At 43.1% G+C, this 12,628-nt stretch overlaps 1 protein-coding gene across 1 annotated transcript in view; it reads left to right on the top strand.

Annotated features, from left to right (window-relative positions):
* The first annotated feature begins 11,801 nt into the window (after window positions 1–11,801).
* Window positions 11,802–12,628, top strand: part of LOC128437897 (tripartite motif-containing protein 16-like) — a 2,528-nt gene continuing 1,701 nt past the window's right edge. Inside the window, exon 1 of the mRNA XM_053420187.1 lies at window positions 11,802–12,628. This exon is cut by the window's right edge and continues 1,701 nt beyond it. Within this exon, the coding sequence (XP_053276162.1) occupies window positions 12,015–12,628 (614 nt within the window). The 5' untranslated portion in view covers window positions 11,802–12,014.

Below are 12,628 nucleotides of genomic sequence, written 5' to 3'. Positions count from 1 at the left end.
TGCCTTCCGTGAGTCGTGCTTTTCCTTTTTCCTTTTGGGAGCATGCGATCAGACAGGGGGGGGGGGGGGGCAGAAGGGGGTGCAATCTTCGGAGCATGCTGTGGTGGATGTTTCTACCTCGCTCATCCTTCAGGATTAGTGTTTAAACCATGACCCAGTGGCTCAGGGATGATGAGAACACTATTCCAATCTCCTCCTCCTCCTCCTCCGAGGGCTCGCCAATCCTCGGCCTGGACACAGAAAATGGAGTCCGTCAGTGATGACATCCCCCCCCCACCATCTCAAATTAAAGTTTCATTTTTTACATTGGTCCGTTGCCCAGATGTGGCCGTAATCTGTACTGGAAAAATATCACAGCTTGCGATTCTGATGTAGAACACTGTAATTCAATGAATGTAACAGAGGGTATTGAAGATTTAAATCTACCTCACACAGACAACCTCTGGCTTGAACTGCAGCTCTAGGTATCCACTTAGATATACATAGATATAATATATATGTATATCTATTTAATTAGCATAAGAAACCTTGTTAAGGGGAGGAGTTCTGCTGTCATGGCAGCTGGTTACAACTCACTTCAGACTCTCTCTGCTTTTCCCTTCATTCTTTTCATGTACGTACCGAAGCTTCTGTCTGGAGCTTGTATCATTAAATGTGTGATTATGGCAAACGATTCCACTGTAGCTTCATATCCGATGGTTTGTTTGTTGAAGCTGCTCCATCGACTTAAACTTAGCACAGCATGAGTCCAGCTCATTTTCTTGGTGATGTTAAATCATGGGTCTGTTACTGTCGGTGTTCTTTACCCACAGTGACGGTGTTGATCAAAAACTTAGTGATGCTAACGTTTGTTTTTGCCAAACCTAGAATTGTCTGCCTGACCATCAGTGTTTGTAATATACTCAAATGATAAATAACTCTTAAATTATATATCATTTTACATATGATTGATATAAATATATTTTCCTGCTCAGGGACCGAAGATGCAAATTAGCTCGATGGATGACTCTCCCTGTGACGTCCATGGCGCCGGTTAAATAAAACAGCTTCAATAGAACTCAGTTCCTCTGCCCAACAGTCCCATTCAATTCAAGCTGCATCAGATTTCACACACTTATTGATATCAGTCCCATAAACGTGCCTGATGTTTTTCCTCAGTGTCCAGAAATTGTTCCGTGGGAAAACTGTCAAATGTTAAAGAAAATAAACAAATATTGCACGATGAAGGTAATGGTTTCTTCCCTGACCCAAACCACATCCTTCCACTAAAGTTAATGGTTAATCCGCTCAGTTGTTTCTGTGTAAGCCTGCTTACAAACACACAGACCGGGGTGAAAACATATTCTCCTTGGTGGAGGCGAGCACCAGAGCAAATATAATTCTCTGTGGATTATAGCACCAACTATAATGACCAACCAGTTTCATCCTGGACCTAATACCATGGTGTGGTTTGTTATAATCCAACAATCCAATAGTTTTGTTACAAACCTGAAACTGATCTGTTACACTTTAGTAAACAATTATTTAGCTCTGGGACTATAAACCGCAGGAGGTAAAGCGGGTTGTCCACTAACCCAAAGTTCAGAGATCCGTCTCCCCTGTCCCACATGCCTTGAGGTTCCCTGGGCAAAGTTACTGAAGATACCGATCCACAGATGTGCCGACAGTGTGTGATTGATGAACTGTAGGGTAAAGAAAGTGATGCACACAGAAGCACTGTATTAATGTCTGTGTTAGTGTGTGTGTGTGAGTGGGTGGATGGATGGAAACACTGTGCTGTGAAGTGCTCTGAGTGGTCATCTAGACTAGAAAAGCTCTATAGAAATACAGACCATTTACCATTAAAGCAGACACATCTCAATCCACTGCTGTATTATGACCGTGGCCTCAGAGAGCAACTGTCTTACATGAATTATGTCCAATTGTCTAATGTGCAAGAGGGAAGGTCTTGGATACAGGAAGCAAAGTTTGATGCTGTTGCTTGGATGTGTATTAAATCGAGGAGCAGTGATGATCTAGTAAAATACGCTGACGTCCAGGTTGACATGTCAGGAGGGACCCGTGGGAAATCAGACATCTAAACTCAGGAGGCAAAACTAAGGAACACAAACTGAAACACGAGGGAATGACAAGACAAAAGAGAGATGGGGAAACTAATGAACACAGCAGAACTTATAGACTTTATGTGAAGCGATCAATCGTCACGTTTCCTCTGTTTTTACAGCATCAAATAACTAAATGAACACTTGAACAGACATCAGCATGATGAGAACTACCTCAAATGACAGAAACCATCGTGGAGCAAAATGTATTTGACAAGAATTGGGACTTTTTGGTTTTATCCATGTCCTGTCCACTAACATGGAGGATGCAGCGAGCCACCAGGGGGCGATCAAGATGCTTTGGCTTCACTTGCAGGGGGCTGTAGTAGAGCAAGTGATGGACACACAAAGTTTGCAAATTCAAAGTAGAACAGGAACTAAAAGTACAAATTTGTATAAAAAGCCAAATAACAGGAAACAAGAAATGAAATGACAATTTAAGGTTAAAAAATTCAGAAACAAGTTCTATCAGTTTCCAGGAAATTACCACAAAGAAAATCAAAAGTTCATAACAGGGCACATCCTGACACCCAGAACATAATTACTTCATTAACCTTCACCTCCGTCTTCCTCTCACCTGATCTAAAGTGTGTTTGACTCCTACAGCTGATTAGCATCTGGTTCAAAGCTTCAGCAGCGTTTTCTCATCGCACGTCATTAACGTTTTTTAAATCCAGACTTTGAGAGCTAATTGTGAGCGGCTCTAAGTGAATGTGAGTTGCATATTATTTCTTTCAGCACTCTGACATGTATAAGGAAGTCTGCTGTCGGCTGATGAGTTTGACAACGTGACGAGAAGTCATCCGTTGAATCCTGAATGTTCCTTCTGGTCTCTGGAAACACACAAGATATGAAGTTTTATCTTTTATCTTCAGAAAGATTATTACCAGGACCCGTGTGCTACGTTAAACTTGTGTTTTGTTTTTTGTTGGTGAAGGTTCGACCATCTCCAGTGCTTAAAGTGCTCGCTACAGTGCTACACAAATATCCCCTTTGTGCGGACACTTCCTTTGCTGATCCTAAAAGTTATTACAAGTATGGACACCCTGAAAGAAACCCATTCAAACGCTCATTATCTTATCAACTGATGTGTCTTTAGCATTAAGATCAATCCACCATGACTGGAACCTTCTTACATAAAGAAAACTCTTTGTACAGAGGCCACTGCCTGATCTGATTTTTCCAGTGTGGAAAAACTTTGATGCCTCCCTGTCATTACATCCATGTTGTGTAACAATGACAGCAGTGGCTCTGAATGGCAAATCCCTATTAGCAAAGACTTAATGTGACATTTCCTGTGTAGTGTGTGGAAAGTGGGGGGACGTCAGATTCATGCGTGACCTTATCTATGCTTGACTAATGTGGGCACAATGGAATGTACAGGCTATACATGTGATTTACCATTTTCATGTAGAGGCTTCATGTGCAGAACAAACGCTGTATATGAAGATGGACGTACACATTTCCACTTCTGTCCACCAAGCAAGAATTAAAACCAAGTTTACCAGGAACATCAGTATCAGTATAAATCATCATTAATAATGAGAATTTGCTTTCACCACAGTTTCAATGTCAAATGTCAAAAATATTCGCAACACTTCCTCTTCCTGTTTCAAAGTAAAAGCACCTTAATACAGGCTATGCTTTCTGTTGACTGAATCTATGAATCTGTTTTAACTATGTTTTAGTCCTTGTCATTGCAGGACCGGAAAGATGCTCGGCTTCATACTATAGTGTCCTGGTATTGTGTTGAGTACACACCTTCTTACACTCCAGGAAATAGAGTCGTTGTATAACAGAATCCTTACGTAACAGATCTCAGTGTTAGACAGCTTCCCTTATCCCTCAGAATTTGACGATTGTTGCTGTTTGCTATGTAGCACCTGCTTGTCCCCGTGTGAAACCCTGGATCTGGACCCCGGCCTCCGCTGCTCTCCTGCTGCCCTTTGTATAACCTTCCCAGCTGGGGCGGGTTCAGTGGCGCACACAGCTGTGCAGGAGTCGGCCTAGAAGCCACTTGTTCAGGGACCTGAATACGATTCAGTCCTCCACCCAGTGCTTCCTGCTCGAATTCTACTATTCAAGGTCCCTGAAATGCGGTGCCAAGGCCAAAGAGCTTCCTGTCTAAGCTGCTGCCTCTTTCCCTGGTTGAGGGGGGGGGGGGTCGGGGAATAGACCCACTACTGTGCCTTTTTCAAACTAAGAGAGAACACTTCAAAGAACCACTGGTCCCCCTCAGCCCCATTTCCACCACTTGTTTACCATCGTGACAACTGAAAAGAGTTTAGTCCCTGGGAGCGGTGTTCTGCATGAGCAATTACTTTTATCCGTGGAAAATAATGTGTTTTGTATTTTTTTACTCAATAATGAAGATGCCATATTGAAACGACTGCGTTTCCTGATCAGCTCCCTGCTCTCTGAGGGTTCGATGTCATGCATTTGAAATGAGCAGTTTGTGTTTAGAGCTGGGACGCAGCTTACCGTCTTCATTAGAAGGGAACCTGCTTTAATGTGTGTACACGTGTGATGACGCCATGTGGAGAGTCGGGATGCAATCGGCCACGTCTCATTCTGAGGTGAGCTCGTTTAGAATCGACCGTCGGATTCACTCTGACTCTTGTAATCTGCTAAGCTCTTTGCCAACGGTGAGAAGACTCATTAAACATTCACGTTGTTTTACCTTCTTTTTTTTTTTTTTTAATGACCTACATCAAATAGGCAGTTTTTTAAAGTGTAAGACTGAATAATTGACATCGCTTTAAAAAAGATAAAGAAAAAGAGGAAGTGATTCTTCTACAGAACAAAAAAAAAAACTGTCTTATAGCATTCCTTTGAAAACAGGAAATGCTGTCACCTCGGGCGCATTTCAAAAAGACTTTAATTGAACGCTATCAAACGTGCTGTCAATACCGCTCACTGTATATTCTGCAAAGTGGGAAAAATTGCTGTCAGTGTCCAAGAGCCCAGGAAGAAAAAAAGAGGAAGACTCTTCCTCTCATCTCGTCCAATCGGAGGCGCACGCGAGGGGGCTGGCGAGCCGAGGGGGAGGAGGGGGAGGGGGGGGGGGGAGTGGGGGAGGCAGAGCTTCTCCTTCTAATGACTATCTGGTGGGTGTTCTCCTGGAGTCGTGACTTGTTTGTTCTTCTATTATTCCCTGAGTCCTCTATCCCTCCATCCCTGGGCGAGGAACAGACCCCGGCTCAGGGAGTAAGACGTTGCTCCGGAGTCGGGGGGGGTTTGTCATGGCCTTGCGTCGGAGGCGGCTAATTGGATCCAGTTGGATTGACCCCAGATCCTTCCCCCCCCCCCCCCCGATCGCGGCTGTGACCTAATCCCTCCGACTGGTCCCCCCTTTCTAACATGTATAAATGCAACGCCTCCATATTATACACTGAGAGTGACTTTACGGACACCGGTTCCAAAATCAGCCGCTGTGACGCTGGACGTCCATGTCGTTAAACGTCCACAAGAAGACAAAGAGAAGGAAGAATCAAGGGCACTGGAGCTCATTGTTCAATATTTATATATTCACTATAGAGCCAAATTATTAAAATGCATTCCTTTGGAAGTTCCATCATCTGCCAACTTTCCATAGGGGCCGTGCCGTGTTTCCCTCTTTGATATACAGTCGGCTCACGGTTTCCCCACCGTGTTTCCTCCATTGTGCGACTTTAACTCTTTTGAACTCCGTGATGAATCTCCGTAACCTATTCCCCCCCCCCCCCCCCCCCCCCACACACACACACACTTATCTGTTCCACAAGCAACGCAGCACGGATCCAGGTATCCAGGAGAAGGAGAGAGGGAAGGGAACGTGGAGTGAGCATAAAGCATCTTCTCACCTAATTAGCAGGCAAGAGATAAAAGGCTGTCATTCATAATTGAAGCTGGCGGAGGAACCCCTGTCATCCCTGAATCTGCAAGTGAGAATGTTGAAGCTGCACGATTCCTGCCCTGCTTTCATCTGCACTTGCATGGGGAAGAAAATCTAAAGGGCTAGACATGTCGGTTTCTCAGGGTGGGAGTGAAGGGAAATCAAGCCATTGTGCTTCATTTAGAATAAATCCTGGTGATATTCCCAAACATGCACCGTCTCCCCATTTCTTGTTCAAACGCAGCTGTTTTTTTTTTGCCTCCCTTCTTCCCCGTCTCATTGTTTTGCTGCCGAGGGGCAGTAAACACGAAGCGTCTCCGATGATTCGGTTTGGTGCAGAGCAGGTGAACTCGCTCTGTGGAGTTCCACCGTGTGTCAACACTTTGCAGAGAGATGATCAATATGTTGCTCCGGCAAAGGGCTGGTGTGCTCGGCTTCCCACAACTCCACAGCACTGGAGCAGGTTTTCAACACTTTTTTTCCATCTGAGTCACGACAACACGTCTGAGAACCTGGTTCTGCAGCAGAATTAGCTGACTGCGGCTTTGCTCCACAACAGTGCATAATGATAAGTTAACAAGGGAACCCCCCCCCCCCCCTCCCCCCCCTCCATCGCTCTCCTCTGCGGCTGATCCTGCTTTTAATGATAATCTAACACCAGATTCACTCTGTGGGGATAATGTCAGCTTACTGCAGATCTCAGATCACCTACAGAATAATAGGCATAACTCAGGTGTTAGGAAAAGATGGGTTTATGGGAGGATGTACTCTTGAGGTATGATCCAACAAGATACATGATATTGCTGTGAAGGCAAAATACAATAGAATATGTGTATTTACAGATATATGATCATTAACAGCATCAATGTAATTTACTTTGCTGGATCTAAAGTCATCGCAGAGTAAAAGGATTGTACATGTTAATATTTGTTGTAATTTAATGTGCATATGGTGTGTTTTCTATAGTTATTTGTTTTTATATGCTTTGCTTTATTGTAATCCTGTAATTTCTCTAAACATTGTTAAAACCACGGTGCAAACAAAGTGTATTTATCATTATTATATATCATTTTTCAGCAAATGACCGCACCACCCAGTCTCAACACTAGGCTTAATGGACACAGCGCCAGGCAAGATGGTAAAGACATAAAGGTTATTGGGAAATAATAGAATAAATCAATGGATAACTGGGAACTAAAACCTATAAGAACCACAGAATTCACCTCGACTCACCTGCAGTCAGGTGTGTGTCGACCTCGAGGGATCAACAGGAAACAGACATATTATGCTGTAGGTCACTGTTCAGAGGTAACCACTATAAATACTGCGATGCATTTCCTAAAAATCAATTCTGTTGTCAGTTGCAGCAGCGGTGGAGTTGTGTGCACAAGCTGCAAAGTGCCAGACGTCTCACCTGAGAATGTCATATATATATATATATATATATATATAGAGTATTTCAAGGCATATGGTTGCACAAAAAATACGCTTTAATTCAATAGTGTTGTCAAACTGTGTTCAGTACATTTAACTTTTATTCCGTCTCTCTATCAATGCACATTTTACTTCCACTGGAGTAAAATGTCTTTTAAGTAACAGGACTTTTACTTTTAGCACCACTTTCTTATACTTATTCCACTCTCGGGTTTGGGCTTAAAGATCGGTGCAGCAAGATGTCCAGTGTAGATGGAGGAGGACAAATGTATTCTGAAAACTGTCCAGATCTTAGATCTTTAAAATATTTTACTGCACGCTCCACGCGCTGTGCCTCATCCCTAAAGGAATTACCTCGGATCCATTTGCTGTATTTCCTTTGCAAGGGGCGAACCCGAAAGTAGTTGCGTGAGTTTTATATTACAGTGTAATAGTCTGTCTCTAAAGTATAACCATTCCAGGAAAAAATAAAGATCCTGCAGCAGTGAAGGGCTGCATGAATTCAGAATGGCAGAATAAAAGCATGCGGGGAAATCACTGTCTTGTGCTGTAGCTTGAAGTCGGCACACTATGTCAATTTGATTATAGTTTTTCCGTTGGCACGCTTTACGATCCACATATCAGGCCACAGAGAGATGACAACGTGGGCTTTGTTACACATAATCCGTTTTAACGACCTAACAAACAATCGTACGTAGAATTTTACTGAAAGTCGTGAGACATAAATACTTCAGTCTTCATTCAAGGAGATGTTCTGTGGCTGCAGTTTTTTAAAATTCAGCCTCACAGAGACGTCCTCCCTCAGCTCGCTCTTCCTCGCCCTCTGTCAGCCCTTTTTAGTGGGCAGCGACTGAAACTCAAAAAAACACAGTCAATAATTAGCATTACAGTGTAAAGCAGCCAGCAGCGTCCAGCTGTCTAACACAATCTGATCAGGGATAAACAGCGTTCTCTAAAGATTCTTTAAAAGACTTTATGAGCGCTAGAAAAACTAGAAAAAATAAATGAAAATAAAAAAAAAGACTGGTTTACTGTCACATTACTTCACTAACACACAGTTTGAACACACAGGCCACAGAGCTGAACACATTCACAGCCGCCGTGCGATGAACTCTATGCTAATGAGAGGATTAACCTGAGCCACTTCAGAGACGAGAATGTCACATAACATTAGTTTCAGAGAAAAAACAACCGTGGCTGGTGAGCCGGTGGATGGAAAAAACTTTCATCATGTTCATTTGTGCACAAAGAAGAAGAGACAAGAAGTGGAAAGTGGGGATGGTGAAATGTATTCTCAACAGAAAGAAATTAAGAATATTTCTATTATTTTCAACTGATCCTATGAAAGGACCAAATCTAAAAGTGTATCCCTGAGCCCGATGGTTCCCTATGAATACGTAAACCTTTAAAATGAAAGAAATATATACTTATATGGGCCGTGTCTATCAAACGTGACTCTATGTGAAGTAAATCCTCTATTGGTTTAACTTCTGTATTTTAAAATACAGTCAGTATCTACTTCAATTTAAATTAAATTACAGTCCTCATTCCCGAACCCTTTGTTTTGGGATATTTGGGCCACATTTGATGTTTTACAAATGGGCCACTTTAGGCTCACTTGCCCAGGCCACCAGAAGTACCACATCCGTCAGCTATCTGGGAACTCAATCATTCTAAAGACACTAACATGTCATGGACCCATGGAAATTAGAAAGATATTCTTAATTTAATACCGAACATTGGGAGAAGTAAATGTCTGTCAGACTGTTCCTTTCAAATGGTTGTTTTCTGTGAATGTGCTCTGTAAGAATTACAGTTCAGAAAAAGTATTTTCATCAAAATAAAATTATTCTAAGGAAAAGTGACTGCTGTCTGATTTGGTGCCATTTTAGTTTAGTTTCTCTTTGTGAATCAGTTTTTTGGCAGGAGAGTAGTTTTCTATAAATGATGCCAAAGTGCCTCTGTCTCCACGTTTCCTCTTTTTGAGAAGAGCCATTTTACTTTGAAAGAATGCATCAACAAAATCTAGTCAAGTCTGGCTAAACACCACAAAGTTTTTGACTTAAAAAAAAGGTGTACTATGAACCATAGTGAAATTGTGACATGTTTCATATGCAGCTTTTGGTATAAGTATCATAAAGGGAACAAAATGGAGATGCACTGGGAACTTGGGGTCTGTATCTGGCTATATAAATAAAGCTCTTTGTTTCTGGGCATCAGATAACACAGGTCACTGCAGAGATGCGTTTACCTAAACCTTGCACATCGTTTATTTTACATCCATTCAATAGTTGCAATAGAAACTTGCTCTTATCTGACTTCTTCTAATGCACACCAGGACTTACTATCCAGGAGATATCGCAGAAGCTTGTGTGTCTCCAAACTGCAGAGGCCCTGTTCAGCAGCTTCCATAGCTCAAGGTGCTTACTGCCACCACTGAGGGGACATGAAGGGAGGGGGGGGGGGTATAATTCAGTTTAATATTAGTTTGTAATTCTTGTGTGTGAACACTGGACAAGAAACAAACTCAAAACAAGGCCATCATTTACAAGTGGCTAACGACGGGGCCCCGGCTCTATGGGCTCCATATATCTTAGCCGGTCTGCTATTTTCCTACTGTCCTGTTTGCTCAGGCTTCTAATGAAAAACAAATCTTCTTCTGAGGTTCCCTGGCCTGCGGGGGGGGGGGACGGAGAGAGAGCGACTACACATCTGTGCACCTCTGATCAGCCTGTGCAGAAGTGGGTCACGGCAAAAGACTGCAGCCTTTAAACAAAAAGCTGTGTGCGGGGGGGAAGATGCTCAATCCGTGGAACTGGTATAACTCAGCCACCTCCTGCAGGAGCATGGCTCGTGTCGGGGCCTGAGTGGACGCTTTGCATGACCCACACATCTCATGCAATTGTAAAACATGAGGAGGAGTCTTCATATCCAGTGTGGATGTGAGTTAATCTGCACTAATTATTTCTTTATCTGTTACATTTCTGTGTGAAACGTTAAATAAAGAATGAAAGTTTAAAGCACATTTATCTTACTTATCAATCTTTATTTATATAGCACCTTTCATACAAATTAAAGTAACTATAAAAATGCTGGCAATTAGATTCCATAATAACATAGAATTAGCAGCCTGAGGCAGATTCAGGCTGCCACTAACAATCCTTTCACCTGTTTGTTGATTTGTCTTTATTCTTGTTCTGCTACTTTATTTACTTTTAATCAGAACTTTATTGCAACTTTCCCTCATACAAAGTCATTCTCTCAAAATCAGAACCTTATTTTAAATATCCTTTTTTTGCCTTGTGGCCCTAATCCACCGCTGCACCCCCGTCCTGTCTGCAGACTTTCTTGCTTTCTGCTCATAGTCCCGGCCGATGCACTCCCATCTAAGTGCTTATCCTGAGTCTGTTTGTTCTGATTGCACTTGAATGGCCCCCGTGGCCCGGCTGCGGTGTAACAGCTGCCTCCCTCCGGGACAAACAGCCTCTCAGGAAAGGAGGGGGGGGGGGGACAATTACTAATCAATGTGTACAGGTCCCTGATGACCCTCAGAGGAGCCGTGTTGAGACTGCGTCACATTTCACCCCCCAGGCTTTCTGGGGGAATTGGTCTTCCTGAGAGGTTGAGTGGATGGTTGCCTTTTAATGGATTAGCTGTGACTGACCACAAAGTATTACCCTGGACTGACGGAGCATACAGAGAAGTTTCTGTCTTTGTTTTTTGCCTTTTGATCCACTTTCCCTTCCACATCTTCCTCCTGATGTGATGATGATGAGGCTCGTTGCTTTGACAGATGCTGTCAGTTTCAAAGGAATCTCACTGATTAGTTTGCTCGGGGATACAGTGCTTTCACAAATTAAGCAAATGTGTTTTATAACTTTTCCTTTTCATTCAAGCTTAAATCATGCACAGATAATTCATCATGAATCGTGATAGCTTGATGGCTCCTATTCCCATCAATCATATATAAAATTGCTGTCATTATTGAGAAAAGAAAACATGCAATACAAGGAGCATGAGACAGTGGGAGGCCCTACTGAAATTGTGAGGATTGTAAGGAGACAAAGTGAAACTCCTGTGAGAGAATGTCTGAGGCAGTTTCCTCCTGAAACTCCACAAACCTCAGTTTTCATGTTCAGTCTCTGTCTTTGCAGCTTTTCTGCACTAAAACAGCTTCATCGCAGAGAAATGAGCAAAGTTTTCTTACGTGTGTTTTAATGTATTTTTACTTGTGTTTTTCATTGTGAAGCCCTTTTGTAAGTTGGTTTTTATTCCGTTGAAAAGATTCGTTAACTTTTCTGGAAACTTTGAAGAATGTGAATCTTACAACCTGGGCTGTTGTGAGCTGAATGTGGTGGTCCCCCGTGCAACTATTCACTTTGAGATGTGATAACACAGATAAAAACTCACAACCAGCTCCTCCCAGTCAGGATATGTCTGTGTCTCCTCCCTTCACATATGTGTCACTGTAAGAACCAGTGAACAACAAGCTGTGAACTGTGGGAGCTGAGTCACTGCAGGGAGTGAACGAGAGGGGGAGGAGCAGAGATCTGTTATTGTTCAGAGGAAGAGAAACTGTTCTAAAGTCTCTGGCAGCAGCTGAAATGGCGCAACAAGAAATTCAACTGGACAGAGAAAGATTCTGCTGTTCGATCTGTCTGGATCTACTGAAGGATCCAGTTACTATTGGCTGTGGACACAGCTACTGTAAGAGCTGTATCAACACCCACTGGGACAAAGGGGGGGAGAGAGGAAGCTACAGCTGCCCTCAGTGTAGACAGACCTTCACACCGAGGCCTGTCCTGGAGAAAAGCACCATGTTAGTTGATTTACTGGAGGAGCTGAAGAAGACTGGACTCCAAGCTGCTCCTGCTGATCACTGCTATGCTGGATCTGAAGATGTGGCCTGTGATGTCTGCAATGGGAGAAAACTGAAAGCTCTCAAGTCCTGTTTGGTTTGTTTGGCCTCTTATTGTGAAAAACACCTCCAGCCTCATCTTCAGTCAGCTCCATTGAAGAAGCACAAGCTGGTGGAGCCCTTGGAGAAGCTCCAGGAGAACATCTGCTCTCGTCACGACGAGGTGATGAAGATGTTCTGCCGCACTGATCAGCAGTGTATCTGTTATCTCTGCTCTGTCGAGAAACATAAAGACCACGACACAGTGTCAGCTGCAGCAGAAAGGACTGAGAGGCAGAGAGATCTCGGGCTGAGGAGACA

This window comes from Pleuronectes platessa, chromosome 4 (genome assembly GCF_947347685.1).
Source record: "Pleuronectes platessa chromosome 4, fPlePla1.1, whole genome shotgun sequence".
Taxonomy (NCBI): Eukaryota; Metazoa; Chordata; class Actinopteri; order Pleuronectiformes; family Pleuronectidae; genus Pleuronectes; species Pleuronectes platessa.
This window is presented reverse-complemented; position numbering and strand designations above follow the sequence as displayed.